Genomic DNA, 24,898 nt, shown 5'->3' on the forward strand with positions numbered 1-24,898 from the left:
GGATGACCCTCACACTTAAAAGTTTATACAGTGTTCTTCACACTCTCCAACTACATTTGGGTGCTCAAGGTACCTATGGGATGTTATAGGCCTCCAATAATTAGGAGAGTGAAAGTGTCATGCACTGAAGGGTTGACCCTATGTGTAGAACTTAAAAAGTAAAACTGCAACACTACCAATTTTTGTGGTCTTATGAATCTGTCGCCAGGGTAAGTGAGCGAGCTTTAGCCACATAAAAGCTGGCTCTTGGACACCAATCTACCAGATTCTGAATGACTAACATGACAGTATAAAAGCAGTTAGAAATTGCTCCAAAATTGCACTGTGGTTACGTTTGGAATGAGGCCAGTGAAATCCTCAATTTATATTAAAGGTTTTTAGTCCCCTTCTAACCAGTGCAACATAAACCTCCTTAGAGAAAAAGGAGTAAACAAGGATGATCATGGGTGTGCCAAACAGTTGCAGTCATACTGTGCAAATGATACAAAATACAATTTTGCCTTGCTTCTAATTACATAGCTCCCTAGATAGTGCCATTTCCAACAAACTGCCCATTCTCCACAGGTGAACAGGTCTGTAGTAGGCAGTGCAATTAAGTCTTCAGCAAGATAAAAGCACTGATTCAAAAACAAGCAATTCATGCAACTGTTTGGTTTATGTAAATAACCCAATGAGATTATTTGAAAATAAGTATTTAGAAACAGCAGAGCAATACCAGAAAGAAAAACTTGTACAGTGAAATCGCAATGAGTCAAACGTGGATGACATAAAATTCTGGTGATGTCGAAGTTGTCAACCATTTCCACCAGCAGAATAGCAAATAGCTTGTGATCAGCCAAAATTCCACACTGGTAACTCTGGATTAGCCGAATTTGCCAAACCTTTTTGGTGACCGTCCCAACCGATCAGAGTGGAGTTAGACCTCACAAGGGCGCAAAATCATACAGCATTGGGCAAGCTATCATTTGAGAGAGAGATCTCCCTGTGAAAGGGCATGTAAAGCCTGCAAGCATAGCTAAAATCTGAGAGAAAGTTAAAAGCATTCTCGCTGGGAGAGATGGTGAAGTATGATGATGCTGAAGAATCTGATGAATGCCTGCCCACTCACCTGCCTGTTTCCCTAGCCGATGCCACAAGGCCATAGAGATTCTCCGGGATTTCGCACCGCAGCACAAAAACACCGAAGACAAGTTTGACTGCACTGACGGCATGACGAACTGTATCTCACACATCTGAGGGCAGCACACCAAGTAGGAAAAGATCACAGAGCTTTTCTGGAGCTAACTCCTGACATTTTTCAAAGCAAATCTCCGACCTTTTACAAGGCCAGGCCGTTGTAAGGTTTGAACAAATTTAATTAAGACTTTTTCACACATTTACTGCTTTACTGTGCTTTCCTTTGGCATTTGAATCTGTTGCTTTTGACATTGACCACATTTGTAGGCATATTGAGTTACACAGAGACACATTCATGTGGGAATGGGGCCTCCATGGCTATCACAAGGATCCGCTGACACAAATTTGTAGGCGGATCCCCTGGGATTTGACTCATTGGGATTTTGCTGTATTTATATCACGTCTTTTATGACCACAGGCAGTCCCAAAGCAGTTAACAGCCCATGAAATACTTTTGAAGTGTAGTCGCTGCTGTAATGTAGGAAACATAGCAGTCAATTTTCACACAGCAAACTCTGACAAACAGCAATGTGATAATGACCAGATTATCTGTTTTTGTGATGTTGACATCCACGGAAATGCGTCAAGAAAGAATTGGGATTTTCTGCATTTGGATACTTTTTGTTTTACTATTCCTAAATCCGGTTATTAAAGAAGCGCACATTTGTAATCCAAGTGGCTGTTTTTATATAGTTTTCTAGAATCTGTTCCAGTCATGCCAGCTCCTGACCCCACAGGTCTTGTTGACCTGGCAGAAAAAAATAAACTTACAAGACTGCAATCTGGGAAAACCCATACAGCATATACGGAAGTTTTAACAGGTTATGGACAGACAAATGAATGCTGCACAGCACCAATGCTCCGGTTATAGGCTTTTTGTCAAATATTATTTATTGGATTTCTACCAGTATGAACCACAAAAAGACCTAACAGGTCAATCATCATGAGGGTGCATTGTGTTTCATCACAGTGAATTCTTCATGCTAATGACTTGAAACAGAACCGGGATGTTCGAAAAAATATCGAAAACACTGCACGCACACTGGGATAGCATATTCAATTGTAAATTTCAATGTGAGAGTGAAATAGTTTTGTTTTCCTCCTTACCAGACCACAGTTGATGGAAATGCCTTCCTTGGCCCGCTCTCCTGTCGCTCCCGTGCGCTTCAGCCTTTCTGAACCAGCAAGGTCAACAAAATGGAATTTGGCCATGAGTGTTTCATACTCATTCACTGGTTGTGATTCATGTGCCACTCCATTCACCTCCCCATTTACCTGAAGAGTAGATGGTTACAGCAATACAAACAGTGATTCAATCAGAAATTTTCTAAAAAGAATTACTTTCATGTATGTGACGCCTTCATTGTTTACAGATCCTAAAGTTCTTCACAGCGAACACATTTCTTTGAACTGTGGTCGCTGGTGTTTTTTTGCCGGCAAACACAGTGGCCCAATTGCAAATAAGTGCCCACAAACGCCAAATGAGATTATGGTCAGTTAACCTGTTTCATTAATGATTTTCAAGGGTGAATATTGGCCAGGGCATGATGAGAACATGCCCATTCTTCTTTGAAAAATGTCTTCAGATTTCTTAGACTAGCCCAATGGGTCAGTTTGGTTTAAAATCTTATCTGAAGGACAACACCTTTGATAATGCAACACTTCCTCAGTTCTTAATGAAAGTGTCTCTATAAAGTATGTGCTCATGTCTTGGAATGGGGCTTGAACCCATGAACTTGACTCAGAGGTAGATGCTACAACCAAGCTGAGATGAAACACTTAAGAAGTGGAACTCACCTACATGTTGGTACTGTCAACAGCGCTTACAACTTTTGACCATGACTCCCAGAACTTTTAAATTTGAGATTGGCAGCAACAGGCACAAAAGCTGGTATAAAACCCAGTTTCAAACACATTAACATCCCCAGTAACTCTCCCCTCATGCCAGTAAATTCATCTAGCACATCAACCCCATCAAAATGAATCGTCTCCTTCAAATTTAACAAAAATGTCATCGCCTATAATAAATTCAGCCTACCGTCAGCTCAACTCCCACTCAACCTTAGAAGGTTTTATTCCAAGGGCATGTTTATTTCTTAACACCAGTGACAAGATTAGGATTGTAAGTAACATCAAATGAAGCGGCAATGTGGTCAGTGGGAATGGTTATGTGGTGAGGGATTTAGCCAAGAACCAGAAATTAATGTAGTACAGGAGTTGTTTTTTCCTAATCTTGTCAAATCAAATTGCCAAGAAGCCAACTCTAGGGAACTCATGAGAAAATAAACCTTATTAGAGTCAGAGATAACAAAAAAGTGGAAAGTCATCCTGGATTATTTGAAGCCTCTTTAACTCTTATATGAATAAGGTTTCATAACAGAATAACAGAGGCCCATTTCTAATCATGTTTAAATATATCAATTACAAAAGTGCAACTTGTCAGATAATGTACAGATCTGGTACAATTATCCAATTTAGATTCAACTGATTGGCAAAAATTGCCAATAATTTAATTTTTCCACACTTGGTGCAGTTTCATTTTGATGCCGAAATGAAATTAAAATAGGTACTCAAAATAAATTAATTTAAAATAAATTATGTTACAAGAAGCATCAGTCAGGGCCTGATCATCATCTATTCATGCTTAGTTACTGTGATTGTTACCACTTTATAGAGTGGCAGTGATAGGTCTTCTTCTTGTATTGCTGCAATTCTTGTTGTGCTTTGTAGCAGCTTGATACAGCTGAGTAGCTTGCCAGGCACTTCAGAGAGTAGTTAAAAGTTAACCATATTGTTGTGGAACTGGAGCCACATAAACACCAGACCAGACAAGGACAGGAGGCTTTCTTCCTGAAAGGACATTAATGAACCTGTTGGGTTTTTACGACAATCCCATAGCTTCATGATCACTTTTACCAATAATCAGCTTTTCATTTCTATATAAATTAGGAAGCCTTAAACACTGGCCTTAGGCTGCTTAAACTGCAGGAGACCTGAAGAGCAAACATTGGTATTTGGGTGATTATATTGAATAAAAACAGAACCAACTCAGAGAATGCATAAATGAGTGCTGATGATGGATAAGAAGTAAATGCACTGATCTGGTTTCGTGTCAAGTCCACAAAGCCAAAATATTCTAACTTGTGATCCAAAATCTGCAATGAATTTAGTTGTTTACAGCCAAGGAAGCAGTGGCGTTGTCACAACTAGCTGCAACAACTTCAAGCTGCATTGTGGTGGAGGGGTGATACAAGAGAAAACAACCATGGCCTCTGCTTCTAATCTCTAGATGAGATCTGACTGTATTGCTCACACTGTCACATAACTTTCAACATGAACTGTTTAGGCTTCCACATGAAAAACAAATAGTCACCCGAGTGAGGTACAAAAATTTTACCAGTCCCACGCAAAAGCCCACCATTAATCACTACCTTCAGAAGAGCAAAGTTTTCAAAAGTGAGGCAGCAATTAAAAGTAAGCTTTATTTAATTTCATTTCTTTTGAGCTGTCTGACATAAATTAATATGCGTACCTGGTTTTGTATCAGTTATGATACTTAATGAATTCTAACTCGTTAGAGAACACAAATTCAAAAAGGTCTTATTCAGGTCTCTAGTGTAGTTAACATAAAAAAACATGATGCTCTTCAATGCCCACTATGATTACTCAGATATTCTCAGAATGGGATAAAGTCCTTGTTGCTCGGGCTGTTTAGAATAGTTACTGTGCCTATTAATAGCTTTTAATCTCATTTTCTCACCAATCTTTCCATAATTCCGTCATATTCACATGATCATAGTAGTTTTGAAAAACAAATTAGATGATGAGGCTTAATGCTATCTTTGTACAAGTTGCTCAAACTAAAATGCTGGGTTGTGATGGCTAAAGTATATGTGAAGTCAAAGGAAACATTAAAAGAGGAAAAGGCAAAAATTACCAATAAAACAGAGATACTAAACCACAAATGAAAGGGATTCAGTGAAACAAAGGTTATGGAAATCACAATATTTATTGTTACTTTGCTGTGTTCGTTTTCCATTATCCCTATTTGGAAAGAGAGATCTCTGTGCAGTTATCCCCTTTTTACATCCTACTTGCCCTCCAGTCCCAGTGGGTGCTGCTATGTAATTGGTAGATCAAATTGCTTAAAAGAATGTAAGTGTAATGATTTGCTCCATGTGTTCCTTTTCATCTGATGGGAGGCTCATAATTTTTTTGAAGTCTATAAAGTCAGATCATGAAACCTCAGAGATTTTATACACAGCAGTTTTGCCGGTTGAAGGGGACCCATGTAGTTTTCATTGGCTGCATTTGTATAATACAAGTTCCACTGAATAATCCCCCTTCTATTTTACCCCAGAATTACTATTCAGCATTAGCTGTGACTCGGGAACATACCATATCTTGCCTGGAGCAGACCCTCATTTGGCAGATGTGGATTGTAAATATAGCATGGGAACGGGAACTCTCCGCATTCATCTGTGTGCTTGCAGTGGTGCGAGCAAGAGCACCGAGCTTCAAACATTGTATCATCTGCAAAACAAAAATCATCCTTTTCACCAGCTCTCTGATGACTTGAATTAAGGTCACAAACCAAATCTCCACATAGCTGGGTATTCCCAATTGGGGCTGTCAAAAACACATGGAGGAGGGTACTGTTAGTTGCTCGTTGCAGTTCTAAAGAGATGTCATATTTATGACAATAGAGGGCGTCTCCATTGTATAGTGAAATAGAAGACTTAACTCTCTAACAATTATGAACTTCTGTCAAGCCTAAGGTTATTGGTAGATATCTGTACTAATGGCTGCTGGCCTTTGCTAGCATTCTGGTCCCAGGCTCCAAAAAAAAATGAATGAGAAAAATGGTATTCATGGTGTCAATACTTTGTGTTTTCTTAAATTTATTTAAATTCACTGGAGTTATCTTCCTCAAATGGACATTTTTACTTCAGAATAAGTATGTAAGCTGAAATATCAACTAATTAAAGGTAGTCTCAAAAGATTTTCGAATAAACTCACCAGTGAGGCAGTTTGGTCTATTAAAGCTAAAAGTGCCAGTGAAATGGAATCCAAAAGGAACAATTAACCCCTAGTGATTTTTAATTTCAGTTTGAATTATAGGTCTGTATAAGGAAACAGAAAATAAATACTACAAGCCTATATCTAAATTTTTAAAAGATACATACCATATACATTATTTTATTTATTTTTAAATAGGCTGCATTATAGTTGGTTTTGAGGAGCTGCTGATAAAAATCACTCAAATACGACTTGGAAGCTACTCAGATAACCAGCTGGGTAGAAACACTGTTAAATGCCACTGAATGGCTTAGTTTTGCTTCTCAGTCTGTACTGAGTCAGCTGATCTCAAGTGAAGAATAGGGGATTTCTACAAATAGATTCAATGTTTTTCAAGTCTGGAGGGGAAGAAAAGTCACATGAATGTTCAGTTCTATTCCCTGTTAGAAATTGAATTGGCAGAACATAGGATCAGGTTCAACAGTTATGCTCTGCATTATTTAATAATGCACTAACACTCATTGAAGGATGGACACTTGGGTAAGCTTTTTGAGGGCTGTTGGTTCCAATGGAACCGAACCCTAGCAAAACTCAGTGCCTTTTGATAGGGAGGGAATAAGTGTCATCAAATTTATCATATAATAAGACACATTATGGTACAGACATCTACTTATCTCCATGTACAAACAGAAGAAACATTTTATTAGAAATAATAATTGAGCACTAAACTATTTTCTTCACCTAGGCATACAATCAGTATTGCCAAAAATCTAATCAAATTATATTTTATAACTTTAAAAATGGGAGTTTTAATACATATATGGATGTTGTGCCTCAAGATGCATCACTTGAAAAATGTAATATAGTACCTACCCATTCATGCCATACATCAACACAATAAATTGTAGCTTTAGAACAGCTCTGTCAGGTCCCATGCACCTACAACTCATCATGCTGAACTGTAAGTAGCATAGGTTAAACAAGAAAAAAATAATCTAGGTCATGAGGAAGGCTGAGTGAATATGAAGGGCTCTGGTTCCTACTCTTGACAGAGCAAATCAACTTTCATTAATCTCATGGTTGATCACAATTCATTCCCTGCTGTCAACCTCCTCTGCAGAAAGCCTATTATCTGTTCTCTCTCACAGCATGATTGCCATTATCCATTCCCCTCCCCAATACACACATACATCTTATCAACATTTTAAACAGCAGCTGATAAAATAATGCACAAGAACTAGAACCAGAAATGGACAGGCAAATTTGTTTTAAACTATTCATGACCAGGTTTGATCAAAAAACCTTTTAAATGATCTATCAGAAATACAACATGAATTACAATATGCCTAGTTGTTTTTGCACCAACCTCTTGTTCTGAATTCACAATACGTGAGACAACCCCACTGGTGTAAATCGTTCCATTGGCACCTTCATGAATTTTAATGTTAGATTTCCTCTGCCGTGAATCCAGGTCACGTGTGCTGTCAAATAGATCCAGTATCTCTTCATTGTAAAGCTGCAAAGATATATATGATACAGGATACATCTTTAAACACAGGTCTGAAGGCAAGAGGCTTAATCTGCACCCCATCCACCAACTTCAACATTCACTCCCTCCACCAGTGACGCACAGTGGCAGCAGTGTTTACTATATACAAGATGCACTGCAGTAACTCATCAAGGTTCCTTCAGCAGCACCTTCCAAACCCACTGCCTCTACCATCTAGAAGGACATGAGCAGCAGACGCATGGGAATTTCCACCGCCAATAAGTTCCCTTCCAAGTCACATACTATCTTGACTTGGAACTATATCTCTGTTTCTTCACTGTCATGGGATCAAAATCCTGGAATTCCCTTCCCAGCAGCACTATGGGTATGGCTATAACACATGGACTGCAGCGGTTCAAGAAAGTGGCTCACCACCACCTTCTCAAAGGCAATTAGGGATGGGCAATAAATGTTGGCCCTACCAGTGACGCATATCCCATAAAAGAATTTTTTAAAAATCACTTTTGAAACATCTCAATTAGAGTGCTCATATTTATCTATACTATTTTAAAATTTTCAGCATAATGAGACCTAAACATCATCAATCCCCTTCTGCTGCCATAAGGATGGCAGAGGAGGGATCGCACCCAAAACAAAAACAAAAATACCTGGAAAAACTCAGCAGGTCTGACAGCATCTGCGGAGAGGAACACAGTTAACGTTTCGAGTCCGTATGACTCTTCAACAGAAGTCATACAGACTCGAAACGTTAACTGTGTTCCTCTCCGCAGATGCTGTCAGACCTGCTGAGTTTTTCCCAGGTACTTTTGTTTTTGTTTTGGATTTCCAGCATCCGCAGTTTTTTGCTTCTATCTGAGGGATCGTACCCAGTTGTTAATCAGGAAGCCTGAGCCTACTGGAGTTTCTTGGCCAGGCAATTAGTATAATATAAGCAGATGTCCCTGACTATATGTGAGCACGAGTTGAGTGGCCAAGTGGAGCAGAGGGGTGTGGGGGGCAGGGGGGAGGGGGGGAGCTGCAAAATGTAGCACTGCTGACCAACTGCCATTGGGAGGGGACAGTACATTTAGCTGCAATATCTGTACAAAGTGGAAATCAGTCTTCCTTACAAGAGGGCCAATTATACCAGGCCAGGAATTTCTCTTATCATGGTTCCAGCCCAGAACACTCTTATGAGCTCTATTTACACTATGGAACAAAGTGGGAATGACATCATCCTATTGGTCCCACATTCCTCTGGTTTTCACTCACTCACACTCCCTCATAATTATCTTCAGAGTAAAGGCCCAGTGTTACTGTCACCTTGCCCCATTTCCCACCCACACACCTTCTCACTCATCCAGGTTACTTCATGGATACGTTACAAGACCGAGAGAAAACTCAGGATCAATGTTATTTTATTTAGTTTTGAGAATTGAATAAAATATTGGACTAGGTTGATTTTTGTACTTTTGGCTTTATTCAATTTGCATTCTTCTGTAGTTTTTTTCTGTGAACCTACAGAACAACCCTTAATGCCTCTTTCTTATATAATCAGAGGTATAGCGTGTACACAATGGAGAGAATTTTCTCCCTGTCAGGGGGGGGAGGGGGGTTTGACGGGGAGCAGGCGTGGGTAGGCATGTAGCCGATCGCCGCCCGCCATCAGCTGTGCGCTGCCATTTTACGTGGGCGGACCAATTAAGGGCTGCCCAGTGCGACACACACCCAGCAGCGCTGTGCGGGCGGGAGGGGGAGTAGGCTGAGTCGGGATCTGTGCTCTTTCGCGCATGCGCACAAAAGAGCGCCGAAATCTCCCTGAGGCAAAGAGCTGCTGCAGGGAGATCAGTTTTATTGTTGAAAATTTTAATAAAGAGAAAAAAAAATTTAAGACGTCCCCTCATGTGACAGTGTCACATGAGCCGGGACATGTCAATGAATTTTGTTATAAATTTTTATTAAGCTTTAAAAACCTTCATGAAACCTCATCCCGCCCGTGGATGAGGTTTCATGATAAATGCGAAGGAAGGCCGCATTTAAGGCCAACCTTAAGGTTGGACGGGCAGCTCAGTTAATTAGTTTAATTCATTTTTAAATGGCCTTAATAGGCCTTTGACAGCTCAGCAGGCACGCAGCCAACTCGGCTGCGCACCCACCGAACTGAAGATCTGAATGCTGCGCGGTGACGTCGGGACGCACGCCCGATTTCACTGCGTGTCATTTTACGCGTCGGTGAGCGGGGCCCGCCCCCGCTTGCCGAGCCGAAGATTCTGCCCAATGTGAAGCAACATTGATCATGAGTGACCACAGGCATATGAATGAGACAGAACTCAATTGCCTGAGCATTGAATTAAGTCTGCTTTCATCTGAGAATGGTGATATTTGCTAATACATTGAGGCCCCTGAATCTTATTGTAAAATGCAGAGAATCTGCGGACAAACCTCCAGAAACTGAGCAGTCACTTTAAACTCTGGTGGCTGTTTTCCTTGCTCCTGAGCCACTCGCTTTCGCTCTGTAATTCCTTCAAAAAGATGCTTGACTGCACGCGGTATTATTCCGTGCTCTTCCACTGTTATGTTCACATCAAACCCTGTGCCCATGCTGTAGGTCTTCCCAGAACCAGTCTAGAAAGAGAAGAAGTGACACAAGATGGAAATCTCATGAAACAATTCAACATTGATTCTGGGCAAGTGGTGGCATAAATTTAACATGGTTTTCAATACAGGGTTTTAAAACAGAAGGGAGGCAAACTCCATCTGCTCAAACCGTTCAGAAAAATCCCACCTCAGTCAGGATAGATCACAAAGGATGCACATATTCTTCAACTAGGTGAAGCAGCCAGTGCAAGTACAACACCACATCACTTAGTACCAAGGTTTCTATCAGTGGTTTATTCTCCTTTGCATGTGATTGATGGCAAATAGGAAGGCAAATGGAATGTTGTCGTTTACTGCAAGGAAAGTGGAATATAAAAGTAGGGATGTTTTGCTACAGTTGTACAGGACGTTGGTGAGACCACATCTAGAATACTGTGTACAGTTTTGTTCTCCTTATTTAAAGAAGGATATAAATGCGTGAGAAGCAGTTCAGAGGAGGTTCATTCAACTGAAACCTGGGATGGCGCTGGTTGGGGGATGGTTATCTTACAAGGGAAGGTTGGATATGCTGGGCTTGTATCCGTTGGAGTTCAGGAGAAGGAGAGGTGATCTTATTGAAACATCAAAGATCCCGAGGGGACTTTACCGGATGGATGCTGAAAAGATGCTTCTCCTTGTGGGAGTGATCAGAACCAGGGGACACAGTTTAAAAATAAGAGGTCTTCCATTTAAGATGGAGATGAGAAGAAATTTCTTCTCTTAGAGGATTGAGTGTCTTTGGAACTCTTTTCCCCAGAAGTGGTGAAGGCAGGGTCACTTAATTTTTTAAGGCAGGATTAGGTAGGTTCTTGACGAACAAAGGAGTCAAAGGTTATTGCGGGTTGGTGGAATGTGGAGTTGAGGCCACAATCAAATTAGCCATGACTTTATCAAATGGCGGAGCAGGCTCGAGGCGCTGAATGGCCTACTCCTGTTCCTAATTCGTATGTTCGTATGTATGATGACATTTCCATTTTAAGTCACATAATTGCAAATACTGAATCTTTTGAAAAATGTCGCCAGTTTTGAGTGTCACAGTACACCTTTTCTTGACAAAGCATCATGCTCTCACCAAAAATCTTACTCCTAAGCATTTTATTTTTATTGTATAATTGTACACACACAACGGAATTTTTTAAGGCAGCTAACTTCTATTTTTATTTCTTCTTGTGTTTTTGCAGCCAACTTAAGTCTTGGCAGGCATACTTTGGAGTTTATTCATGATAATATCTATACTGATGGATTGTGATGACATGACACTGTTCTACCCCATGCACCAACTAGTGTCCCAATCAAGTATTTATGAGGTTATAGGAACCCTCGAGTGAATTAGAGCCTTGTAATATATTGCCTGGTCTTTATTATGAATCTTGCAAAATGTAATAAACATAATTCATCACCCCACTTACTCTTCCTAATATATTATCATATTTCTGGCATGTTAGCATTTAGCTCTTACCTGCCCATAAGCAAACACTGTTGCATTATAACCTTCAAAGCACCCTTCCACAAGCTTGTGTACACAAGATTTATATATCTCATCTTGTCTGGCATCTATGTCAAACATAAAGTCAAATGTGAAAGCCTTGTCTTTCCCCAGGATGACTTGTGGCTCCCCAGGTGTAACCAATGTACAGATATGGCATCCTTCGATCTTCTCTTTGGCTGACTGTGGACGGATTCTGTGGGAGGAAAATTGAAAACGATACTGGCAACTTTCCAATACATCGGTTACCAACTAGATATTTTCATTTGGGATATAAAATTTCAAAGAATAAAACAAAAGAAACCAATTTTAAAAAGATGAAATTTTTCAAAGTAAAATCACTGGAAATGGACACATTGAATGTTCACATTTTTGTCAGATAGAGAAATTCTTCCCTTCAATCCTGACTCCGCTTTAACACTGTTCGGCATATCACAACTTCCACTAGACATGCATTGTTTAAGCCTCATTATGACATCTGCAAAACCGTCTGGGCAAATTTCCCAGTTTTAACTGTGCATTTTAGAGTCTCAAAAGAAGCATTATAGAGAGGGTCTAGAACTTGAATGGACTACTCCTATTAGCTAAGGGAAATATTTTACAATGAGTGCCTTATAGGAAATCAACCACTTCCTGTACCTGGAAACATCTGAATCATGGAATCTGATAACACAGGGCTAATTTGAAAGCAAAAGCTTCTGTACCTCAGCTAGTGGTCAAACTGACGCACTGAAGGCCAACATATTACAGCAATATGTTACAATGAAGCAACAACAAGTTGAATTGCACTGTTTAATTTTTCTACGCAAAAATAGAAATTACCACGACAGCTTAGAAGCCATAATATTCATACAAAGCATTCCACTCCATGAGACATACAACGGGAAGTTTATGAGAAATTAAGAGAAAAATATTCAGGAAAGCTGAAGGGCTAGGCTAACTGGCCCTCCCTTAATTGGCACACATCTCTGAGGGTGGGATGCAGGCAAACTTTCCACCTGCCAGTGAAATAACAGGTCAGCAGCAGAATGCTCCCATGAAAATCTGCTCCCAAAGTTACCATTCAGGTGCTATCTGCCTTAAGAAGTAGGCTGTTATTGTTAAGAAATCACGTTGGGCACCCCTCTGTTCCGCCATGACGGGGCTGTAAAATTCCGGCCTTTATGTTTGTCAGTATTTTTAATAAAAAATACTGTGGTTCAGGACCAGTTGCAGAATATGGTTAATCTTTTTCTCATATTTAGGGAGGCTGTGTTCAGTACTATGGATTTTCCTCTTAAACCTTCTTGATAGCTGCTGAAATCATTTGTCTGGGTCTCTCTCGATCAGAGTAGGAAGCTCTCTTCCCCTGCTCTGAAGGTGCACCTGCCACATACTACTTTGAATAAAAACAGAAGCCTCTTAGTTAAACTGGCAGCTTCCTGCTATTTACCTATCATCATTCATAATACCACACTTGCTTTCCTTGTTCCTTCACCAATTGCTTGGTAAGATAATACTGCCCTCTTGCCAGATCCCTCAAAAGCAAACTGCAGGGATGCCCAGGGCATCTGCCTGAAGTGCTATCTCCATCTAAACCATAGCCTAGCATCATAAACACTTTCCCCGGTGACTGAATCTTCACATAAATGTATGGATCATTAACATGCAAAGCATAGCTGCTGACATACATAATTTACTCAAACATTCCCCACATTTCATGAGAAGCTGTAAGTCCATCATCCTCACCCTAACAATGCTAAAAGTTAGAATATATCTTCTCTTACAGATACAGATCGAGCCAATTGGCTGTTTAATGCATTTCTATTCATTAGAGTTAGAAAATGCCATAGTGCACATTGAAACCAGAAAGCCAGTTTTTAATTGATCAAAGTTGAGGAGCTTTCTATTATATCCCTCTCCGCAGATGCTGTCAGACCTGCTGAGTTTTTCCAGCTATTTTTGTTTTTGTTCTAGATTTCCAGCATCCGCAGTATTTTACTTTTTTCTATTATGTTACTTGTACAAAGATTTCATTCCAGGGAAGATGAGAATCATAAACAAGATGTGACTGGTAATGTTTCCCCGAACACAATATTTAATTTTGCTGGTAGAGGAAATAAAATTATTTGTTGTCACCAAAAATATTTGAATAATGTGGTTCCTTATAATGAAGCAACAAACAAGGTCAGATAGATCTAAGTTAATGGTAATGTGTACATCAGTTACATTGGAGAGCTTTAAAACAGTTCTAAATAAATTCCCTCATAAATTCCTGATTTGTGTCTGCGCAATACATTGCTAAAAGAACAATTTCTTCCCAAATCCGAGGAAAAGATGAAAAATCAGGTCTAGGCATGATGTGTGTGGATTGCATCCATGATGTTAAGCATAAACAATGCATGTCGTATGTGTTGTGCTAAGGTCAGTGCTATGATATACATGCATCCCTGAACCCGAATTTCAGCAGGAAAAGAAACAAAGCCTGTTCAACTTTAATTATTTTAAGCCAACTTTGAACTCCTTTAGGTGGTTTTGGGAAGAATCTATTCATTGTGTTGCAACAAGCCTCAGTTTTATTTATTCTTAATTAGATAATGAGCAAGAAGAGCAGTGCACAACACTCCAACCAACCATACTAATAGCCCTGTAAAGTCCGAGGTCAATCCAAGGTAGACTTACGATACACAGGGGTTGAAATTCGCCCAGGATTGTAGCACAAAACAGGACATAATAAATTAGCAGCCTGCTTTCCTTTTCCACTGACAGGATGTAAATCAGGAAGGGTGTGAAATGGGACGCCGATCCACTATTTTCCCTTTTGCACAAATACTCTTCAATAATTTCTAATATCGTGCCATCAACGAGGCAGCTAATTAGTTGGAGCCATAATAAACAACAGGTTCTTCAAGATTACTTCAGGTTTTAAACAAAAACTATCCATGATGGCAAGCTCTTTTAAATAATTGTGAATTATCATTTAACTTGGCTGTACGTTTAAATCCTTTGTCGGTTTTCTTTAGTGATGTTCAAAGTAAAAATTATTTTTTCTACAAACGTACCCAGGTTTTGTAGTTTTTCCATCATTTTCTCCCGGGGCAGGATTTTCCCATCAGTGAGCAGTGGGGGGGGGGAATGAGGTTTCATGTAGGTTTTTAAAAATTTTATTAAAGTTTTTTAAAAAGTTATGGACATGTCCCAACTTATGTGACATTGTGAGTGAGGGGACATGTCAGGGAATTTTTATTTTCTATTTTTAATATTTTTGGCAGTAGAGGTGATCTCCCCGAGGCAGCACTTAGCCTCAAGGAGATGAGTGTGCTCTTTTGTGTGCATGCGCGAAAGAGCGCATTCTCAGGTTTAGGGATTTCTCCCCCCCCCCCGGCCGCCTGCACAAGGAGTGCATAGCGCTTCCGTGCGGATGTCACGCTAGGTGGGCCTTAATTGGCCTGCCCACGTAAAATGGCGGCACGCCCCCAATTGGGGGCGCCAATCGGAGGTGCGCATTTCAACTTCGTCTCCGACGGGGGAAAAATCCTGCCCCCAGTTTTTTAACCCAATAATAAAAACGAAAATACCAAAACAACTCAGTCTTTTAACTTGGTTAAAAAAACTGAAAAGTTTACAATATTTTACAATTTGGCAAGTTTCTATCAATACTGCTTGTAACCACTCGGAATGGTTGAGCCAATTTTATCTTCTTCCCTTCCCCCCAACATACTGTGAAGTAGGCATCCTCTTCACTAAAGAATTCATCCATCTCTTCAGCTAGTAACCAATGTCCTTTAACTACCCTATAATATAATAATATTTATATAGGAAGGAAACCTATATGTTACATTATAAAATGACAGAAAATTAACACAACACACTCAAGTGTAATACTTTCTGAATGACCTGTACATCAGCTCAGCTAACCATTGTAAATGAATAGGTCATATTCTCCTGAGTAGTGGATACTGTCATATCATTGAATGTATCCCAGTCAAGTGCTGTGTCCTCTTGTGAATATGACTGCAGCTGCCACTCAAATCTTCCACAAAGCACTCATGCCCTTCAACTGCTACAGCAGTGACGCTGCCACAGAACGCATTATCCAGCGCACCTAGTCACCTCAAAAATCAATCAAAAAGCTTATTTGCAAGCATGTTTATGATCTTTAATATGCACTGGTTATGCCATCTTCATTCGAGACCATCCCCCAATACAGCACAATTGCAATCTGGTATGTAAAAAAAACAAACTTGCATCTATATAGTGTTTTTCATTACCACTGGACATCCCAAAGCGCTTTACAGCCAATGAGGTGTTTTTGAAGGATTGACAATGGAGTAATGTAGGAAATGCCCCACAAACACCAATGCAGAGAATTTGTTTTTGTGATGTTGATTGAGGGATAAATATTGGCCAGGACAATGGAGATAACTCACCTGCTCTTCGTCAAAATAATTCCATGAGATCTTTTATGTTCACCTGAGAAGGATGATTTGGTTAAACAACCCATCTGAAAGATGGCACCTCCAACAGCACAGCACTCCCTCAGTGCTGCACTGGAGAGGCAGCCTTGATTTTTGTGCTCAAATCCTTTATGATATAAAAGAACATCTTATATAACACCTACAACATCGAATATGACTATTTCAGACTTCCAGCATCTGCAATATTTTGCTTTTAAAAAAGATGTAGGGTCAGATGACCAAAATCTTGGTCAAAGAGGTTAGTTTTGAGTCGTGTCTTAATGGAAGAAAGTGAGATAGAGAGGTTTACAGGTGTAGGGAGGAAATTCCAGAATTCAGACTCTTAAGGCAGCCAAAGATATGGCCATCAATGCCAGAGCAATTAAAATTGGGATGCTCATGATACCAAATTAGATGAACACAGATGTCAAGGAGCATGGTCCTCCTTTCAAATTTTAAAATCAAGAAGTTGTTGGACCAGGACACGACTCAAGAGGGAGTTGGAAGAAAAAGTGAGAATTCACAACTAATCCATGTTGCTGTTTTTGGTATTCACTTGAATACTGGAGCTCCTAAATTGATTTACAGCCCTGTAGCTCTCTCTGTTGTGTCCATTACTTTATAATCAGAATAAAGCTATGGGTAAAGATAGGTTCAGATAGGTTCAACAAAGACAATTAAATTCTTAAACATAATGCAGGGTTTCAATCAAACTCAGGGTCATTTTGTTGGTTGAGATACTGTTCAGTCAAAAACCAAACAAGTGAACATTAATGTTTTTGGCGAATAAATGCTTTAAACTGCAACAAAAGTGCACATTACCAAAGTAGTGAATATCAGATGCATGCTATAACAACAGCATCTCTTTTGTCACAGAGACCTCATGTATCCAGTTGTGAGTTTAACACAGATGCTCATTTATGATTGTCCAAAATGCCATGAAAGTATTAGTTTAATATTAGCTCAGACCATTAAGCCTTTAATGCTGGAGATAAAGTCTCAGTTCAGCTCAATATTGTTGAGCGATTGGGCCAAAATGAATGAACTCCACAAAACCACAAATGCAAACCTAATAAACTTAGACGTTTTTAACTCCTGCTCTCCCAAATTTCAAATCTTCTTCTGGGAAAACTTATTCTGCTCACTAAGTTATCAGTACATAGTAGCTTCCATAAAGATAACTGCAAAGCAGTTCAATGGACTTAGATACGGTGGGAGGAAGTGGGGGGTGCAGTGTATCAAGGAAAATCAATTAAATAAAGCTTTAAAAAAAGTGGCATAATGGATAATTCATTCATGGGATATGGGCGGCACTGGCTAGGCCAGCATTTATTGCCCATCCCTAATTGTCCTTGAGAAGATGGTGGTGAGCTGCCTTCTTGAATCGTTGCAGTCCATATGGTGTATGTACATCCACAGTGGTGTTAGGGAGGGAGTTCCAGGATTTTGACTGAGCGACAATGAAGGAATGGCGATATATTTCCAAGTCAGGATGGTGAGTGGCTTGGAGGGGAACTTGCAGGTGTTGGTGTTCCCATGTATCGGCTGAATGGATGAAATGGTTCTAAGCTACACAGAAACATAAGGCAGATAAACAGTAATTTGGCCCATCATGCCCGTGCTTCCTCTTCGAAAGAGCTATCCAATTTGTCCTACACCCCACAGATGTTTCCTTGTTGGAAAAATTTGATTAAACCATCCTACATATAGTGAAACATATAAGTTCCACAGCTCAGAAGAAATTATCCATTGCTGAATCCATTATCCATATACTTAGAATGTAACTTCTGAGAATATCATGCACAACAGGGAAAAACAGGGCTTCAGCTGATCTTTGGCCTAACAAATCACTGAACCAAGCCATTGTGCAATAATTTAGCTAAGAACTTCATGGAAGAGGTTTGAAGCGAAGAATATAAAGATAGGCTGTGTAAAAAAGGCTACAAAGAAAATATATATATGCTTAGCACTGCATAACATCATAAGATACATTAATGAGGCTACTGTAATGCATTATAATGCTTCTTCTTTGGTTATCAAAATTCATACAATCAACAGCAAGCAAATTGAATTCATCATGGAATGATCTCTTGTCATCTGAACTCCACATTGGTCTCTTTACACCAATATCAAGTCAATACTTGGGGGCTCCCCTTGGATAAGCAGATTTTAATAAAGTTATCAGGGTACTTTAAACAACTTGGTCCAAGAAAATAAACTATGGCCAGAATCTTCTGTTCGGCGTATGGGGGCGGGCCCTGCATGCCAATGTGTAAAATGACGTGCGGTGATGTTGGGCGTGCATCCGGCCCGCTGAACTGCCAAAGGCCTGTTAAGACCATTCATAAAACAATTAACTCAATTGAGAAAGCAGCCCAACCAACCTTAAGGCTGGCTGGGCAGGCGAAGAGCCCAGGCGGCCTTCTCATTTTTCATGAAACCTCATCCACTGGCGGGATGAGGTTTCATGAAGGTTTTATTAGTTAAATAAAAAAATTTATGAGAATTCATAAACATGTCCCAGCTCATGTGACACTGTCACTTGAGGGGACATGTCTGAATAATTTTATTTTTTTATTTTTTCCCAACTTTAACACTGAAGTTAATCTCCCTAAGGCAGCTCCCTGCCTCACGGAGATTTCTGCATTCCGACTCTCCTTCCTCCCCCGACCTGCACAGGTAACGCTGAGCGCTACCGGGTGCACGTCACGCTGGACACAGCCAGTCGCAGGTGGCGATTGGCCCCGTGCCCACTCCCGACCAGCCCGTCCAACAGGGAGAAAATTCTCCCCTATATCTGCGTGAATTGGGTGTATTTGACCTCAAGCAATACTGTAAAACAAAAGCAAAATACTGGAAATCTGAAATAAAACAGAAAATGCTGAAAATATTCAGCAGGTCAGGCAGCATCTGTGGAGGGAAACAGATTTAACATTTCAGGTTGATAATGATCCTTCATCAGAACTGAAGAAAGATGGAAGGATTGATGTCATGTTTGTTCTACACCTCTTCCAAATGGAAGTGAAAATCGGGAGATGGGCAGCTAATTCAATATCACTCACCTTAACCTGTCATCAAAATTTAAAATTACCCTCAATGTGTCCAAATGAACAATCTAGACTGAGTTTATCGCACATTCCTGATCGTATCAGACTGGGTTCTTACTATATGTCACTCCAGATATAGATGTAAAGGTATCTGGAAAGTGAAAAAAAACCCTAATAATTGTAAGGACTATACAGTGGGGAAGCATGTGGCCTCAACCACAGTATAAATCGCAGCTTTTAGTTCTTAAAAGCTTCCTCGCATCCCTAATGAAAAATCTTTTCCCACATTGATAAACAGTGCATGCCCTACAGAATCTGTGAAGGAAAAGCATTAAGACAATGGCATTCTTCAAAGACACTTATACACTTTTGAAACATTGATAATCAATAAAATGTCTTTTATGCAATATTGTGTTGGCTTTTTAAAAGCATGCCATCAGCTACATTATACATTAATACTACATTAATGAGTTGGCAAGGTTAATTTCCTGGTCAATTGTCTTTACATTTCAAATGATTACAATGGCACAACATCTAATGAGCAAGGAAAGCTTGCATGCTGACACATTGCTGACTAGGCAAACAGCAGTGCAGCTCAGTGCCTCAGTATCCTCAAGAGATGGAGGTCATTCACTTGCCAGGAAGCTCCTAATATCATTGCAAGCTTCAGCTGCAATAAAACTCAATACAGGAAACAGCGGCAGTGTTTGCAAAACTGGGTCACATATTGTGTTTATAATTTTTTTACCCATTAATACAGCTTTTCTTTAAAAAAAGACAATTATTTGAATAGGAAAGAATGGGTAAGACAACAACATGTTTCAAGAATACAAATATTTAACTACTGGATACATGTCTGTGTGGTCAGGGAAAAATTAATTATAAAATTTGTTTATTTTTCACTTGCAACATATTTTTTGAGGAAATGCTCTTGTCCACTCCAAATATTGAGAAGGGAGGCAGAGGGGGAAATGGTGTTGTTACAATATAATATGCTTCTTGGGATGTTTTATTACATTAAGGAAGCTATAGAAATATAAGTTCTTCTTGCTGTTCTGAAGCACAGCTTCAACTCTCTTCGGTTCATGGTAATCCAAGAAAATTTTGCATAACTTCTCTATGTCAGCATAAGTTTTCCCTATAAGTGCACACTGTTGCAGTTATTTCACTCAGAATGTGGTTGGGAAAATATGCAATGTTAAAGAACAGCAAAGAGACAATATTCAATCAAAAAGAAATTCCAGTGGGCCACTGCATTAGAAACCTTATCCAGTTTTACCTCACTCCATTTGCAAAGGACTTTCAAAATCGAAAATTCCCTCACACAAGTATCCTGTTAATTGTTTAACAATGGGAGTCCCTATTTGCATGAAAATAATTGGCTCCCATTTTTATATGGCAGTTCTTTATCTGTTTATACTGAAAGTTTTTAAATGAAAGTCTGATCTTTGCTAATCTTACTTTGTTCAAAACCATATTTGTGATTTACTGTGCCCTAGTGTTTTATCGGCACATGACAATTTCATAATTCATGAGTGCTATCTATACGACATATTCTGCCCAACACTTATGACGCGAATTTAATAAAACTACACTTCAGGGATTTGCTTAAACTTATTTATAAAATCTCAGGTTAAGAAATTTAAAATATCAACTATGCCATTGCTTATTTCATCCCAAGCATGAAAAAGTAATTATTATTTATAATGTGTTTTAAAAAGCCCTGACACAATGGCCTTAATTTCTCCCCCTCCTGCACCCTCCCAACACCCCCCCATATAATAGGTAGGAAAGGGTTCAGCGAGGGTTAAAATATTGACCCTGCCTTCAATTGACATGTTAACGGCCACCGTAATGTTAATGGTGGTGATTCACGCCATCATTCAATGACTAGAATCCTGCTAAAGGCAAGCAGCAGTTTACTTAACATGCAAAAGTCACGGACTGATAATGTAATCAGCACCGGAACATTATATCCATGGCAAGCCAGGCAGTGCTCTATACCACCTGCTGCTCAGCAGCAGAACCACAATGTAGGAATCAACTGGCTCAAGGGGGCCAAGCTAAATTTAAGAGATTTGCCTTTGTTTGAACACTCTCCACTCAGTCACAGCCTATTAAGATCCTCCTGCACATCTGATATGTGAAAACACAATGCCTCCTGTGGCTAAGCCTATTAATTCCACTCAAATGAGAAGATTTTACTGAAATTCTTGCTGAGTGTATACTTTTCTTTGTAATTTTACATTCTCTACCACTGAAACAGAATACTTAAAGTGTCAAGATCAAATGCCATGTAGCAGTTGCAGTATGTGTTTTAGTGATTCTGGTGTATCATATGGCTTCCAGTTTCTGCAAACCTCTTAAAAGGTGCACCTACCCTGTAATTCACTCTTAAACTCACTGCCTGCAATATAATCTATTGACTCATGGACTCAGCCATCTACAGCACGGAAGGAGACCATTCAGCCCATCGTGTCCACAGTAGTCAACAAAGGTCTGACTACACTAATCCCATTTTTCAACGCTTGGCCCATAGCCCTGGAGGCTATTGCAACGCAAGTGAATATCTAAATACTTCTTAAATGTTACAAGAGTTTCTGACTTAACCACCCTTTCAGGCAGTGAGTTCCAGACACCCACCACCTTCTGGGTGAAAAAATTTCTCCTTAACTCCCCTCTTAGCCTTCTACCTCTTACTTTAAATCTATGCCCCCTGGCTATTGGCCCCTCTACTAATGGAAAAAGTGCCTTCCTATCTACTCTATCTATGCCCCTCATAATTTTATACACCTGTATCAGGTCCCCTCTCAGCCTTCATTGCTCCAAGGAAAACAACCCCAGCCTATCCAATCTTTCCTCATAGCTCTGACCCTCCAGCCCAGGCAACATACTGGTAAGTTTCCTCTGCATCCTCTCCAGTGCAATCACATCTTTCCTATAATGTGGCGACCAGAACTGCATGCAGTACTCCAGTTGTGGCCTAACTAGCGTTTAAGACAGTTCCAGCATAACCTCCCTGCTCTTGTATTCTATGCCTCGGCTAATAAAGGTAAGTATCCCATATGCCTTCTTAACCACCTTATCCACCTGCCCTGCTACCTTCAGGGATCTATGGATATGCACACCAAGGTCCCTCTGATCTTCAGTACTTTCTAGGGTCCTCCCTTGCCTTGTTAGCCCTCCACAAGTTCATTGCCTCACACTTTTCCAGGCTGAATTCCATTTGCCATTGGTCTGCCCACCTGACCAGTCCATCTTACATCCTGACTTACATCAAACTGGTCCTTTTTCCCCTCAAATACATATTGACAAATATTGGAAATGATTGGCACAGAATCCATATGGAATATAATATTTATTTTTGCACACTGAAGTAATCTTCAGTGAAGCATCCTCAATTTCCGTTTGATCAAAATCCAATAGAACAAGCTGAAGATAGGAGAATAACCATAAAAATAAAGGTGATATTTCTGCAGTTTTGGCCTATTTCACTTGTGACAGGCTGTTTTTATTGGTGAAATAACAATGGCCCACAGCAACTGAAACAGTCACTGCTACTAAGAAATTAGTTTAAGAAAATTAAAATGGCTGAGCAGGCATATTTATGTTATTATCTTCAAATATTAAGCTAATTTGCTCACATATTACAATGCTTCAAGTGTTCTATCAAGCAACACTTTGCAAAGCTTTTGATTTAAAAAAAAATTAAAACCCAGTTCTTATGCAATGTAAACCACAAAACTAGAAAACAAATGTAATTACCACACAATAACTACGCCAAGAATTGAACTATTCACTTCATTTAAAATCTCACAAGAGCTAAACTGAACATCTTGAGCACTGACTTGTTCAATTTATTTTGATGGTGATCAAACCAAATATTATATTTCACATTACACATGCAGTTGTGTTATAAAGATATGTACTGTGTTTGGGAAGCAAATGAATCAAGCAGCTCTTGTGTTCTGTATCACTGTTTTAGCTGCTGAATCCACTTCTTTGTCTAAAGTATTGCTTTTCACTGCAGAGGACTTGGCTGCTGTCTTCTATTCTACTTCAGTTTCCCCCTCCACCAATTTATCAATTAATTTCATTATCGTTCCACAGAAGTCCAATAACTTTACTGCTTGGAGGGGGTCATTGAAGGGATTTCTTGGCATTACACAAGGAGAGCGCTGTAAGAAGTGTTAGGACTGTACTAATAGCAGACAGTGTGACAGTGATTCACAAATGGTGAAGTCTGATAATAGACATAATTTCACTGATAGGAAGCAGGGACATTACTACAGTACTGAAGCTTTCTGGAATGAACACTTCCTAAGCAGCAAGCATTTATTCTTGCATGACAGATAATAAACAAACACCATATGCAAATTATGGAACAGTATGGGTACAACTTATGTTACTAAAATCACCATTCCATTATCTGTACCCAGAGGAAGAGGCCATGTGGATAAGCAAATGACCTTGTGGATATGTAAAAACACCCAAAAGGAACAAATGGATTATTGGATTCCATAACTGGTTCCTTTTATGACCAAAACAATTTGAATGAAACAATGTTGAAGGGGTCCAACTGACAGAATTGTTAAACACCCTGGTAATAAATGACACATAGAGCAGAGGTTTCCAAATAATAGGCTGCAACAAAGATATCGGGAAGTGGGGTGAGGAGGTCCCAACAAACACAAGTCGATAGCACACTCATTAAGGACTGTTTGCAATCCAGTGAAGGGTACACCCAGTTGCTCTTTCCCTCTAGCTGGGAGCATGCTGTCAGTAAAAGCCATGTGCAGTTGTTAGGACTTGTGTTCCAGTGGGAGAGATCACCAAACTGGAGCTCAAGCTCGGTTCAAGCCTGAGTTGTGTGGATCCAGCTTCATGCTAAAAAGGTGACAGCAGCAACACCTGGACCAGTAGTCACAAGCCAAAGCATCTGCACTGGGAAGGCTAGGATCTTGCAAAAGCTCCCAGGAAAGCACTGGAAGTGCCACCATTTGTACTGGTGTGTGTATTTGCTGCTAGTCTCTAACAATTCTTGCTACTGCAGTTGGTGGTGGGAAAAACTCAGCACTGGGATGGTTTCAATATGTCAAATAATACTTACAAATAAAAGTCTCAGACAGAGCTAGATCCGGGATCAGGATTCTAGATTGAGTCATGGGCCTGAATTTTTCGGATGGTGGGGTCTCCCGGCCTGCCAACCCTGCTGACTCTGAGTGCTCAGCAACCATTTCACACTCGAATGGGCATCAATTGGATGCAGGTGAGACTTCCGTCCCTCACTCAGGAGGAAGTCCCGCCTTAAAGAGCTGCTGGCAAATCTGATTGGCTGGCAGGTCTCGCGTCTCTGCAGTGATAGAAGATCTGCAGTGAGCTGAAGAGGAAGTGCATGAAGATGCTTCAGCCTAAGTCCCGGGACCAGAGGACAAGGTAAGTTTAAGGGCTCCCAGGGGGAAGGGAGTAGGGAAGGGGGCGATAGGGGTGTCGGGGGAGAGGCCGGGATTGGGGGGAGGTCCAGCAGCTAGTGGACCTGGGGGGGGGACCTGCAGTCATAAGGGGGCTTCTGATAGAGGTGATCCCTCCCCCTTCCCTGCCCGAGATC

The 24,898-nt window shown here is 40.1% G+C and overlaps 1 protein-coding gene across 4 annotated transcripts in view; it reads right to left on the reverse strand.

Annotated features, from left to right (window-relative positions):
• The window catches only part of kif21b (kinesin family member 21B), a 168,717-nt gene that overhangs the window by 93,419 nt on the left and 50,400 nt on the right, over positions 1–24,898 (reverse strand). For all 4 annotated transcript variants that reach the window (XM_078546599.1, XM_078546601.1, XM_078546598.1 and 1 more), the window contains exons 2-6: positions 11,781–12,003; positions 10,127–10,309; positions 7,562–7,711; positions 5,575–5,709; positions 2,284–2,451 (exon numbers count right to left, since the gene is read on the reverse strand). In XM_078546599.1, coding sequence (XP_078402725.1) covers positions 2,284–2,451; positions 5,575–5,709; positions 7,562–7,711; positions 10,127–10,309; positions 11,781–12,003 — 859 coding nt within the window. The remainder of the gene's footprint in view (positions 1–2,283; positions 2,452–5,574; positions 5,710–7,561; positions 7,712–10,126; positions 10,310–11,780; positions 12,004–24,898) is intronic.

The sequence above is a fragment of the Cetorhinus maximus genome, chromosome 8 (assembly GCF_964194155.1).
Source record: "Cetorhinus maximus chromosome 8, sCetMax3.hap1.1, whole genome shotgun sequence".
NCBI lineage: Eukaryota > Metazoa > Chordata > Chondrichthyes > Lamniformes > Cetorhinidae > Cetorhinus > Cetorhinus maximus.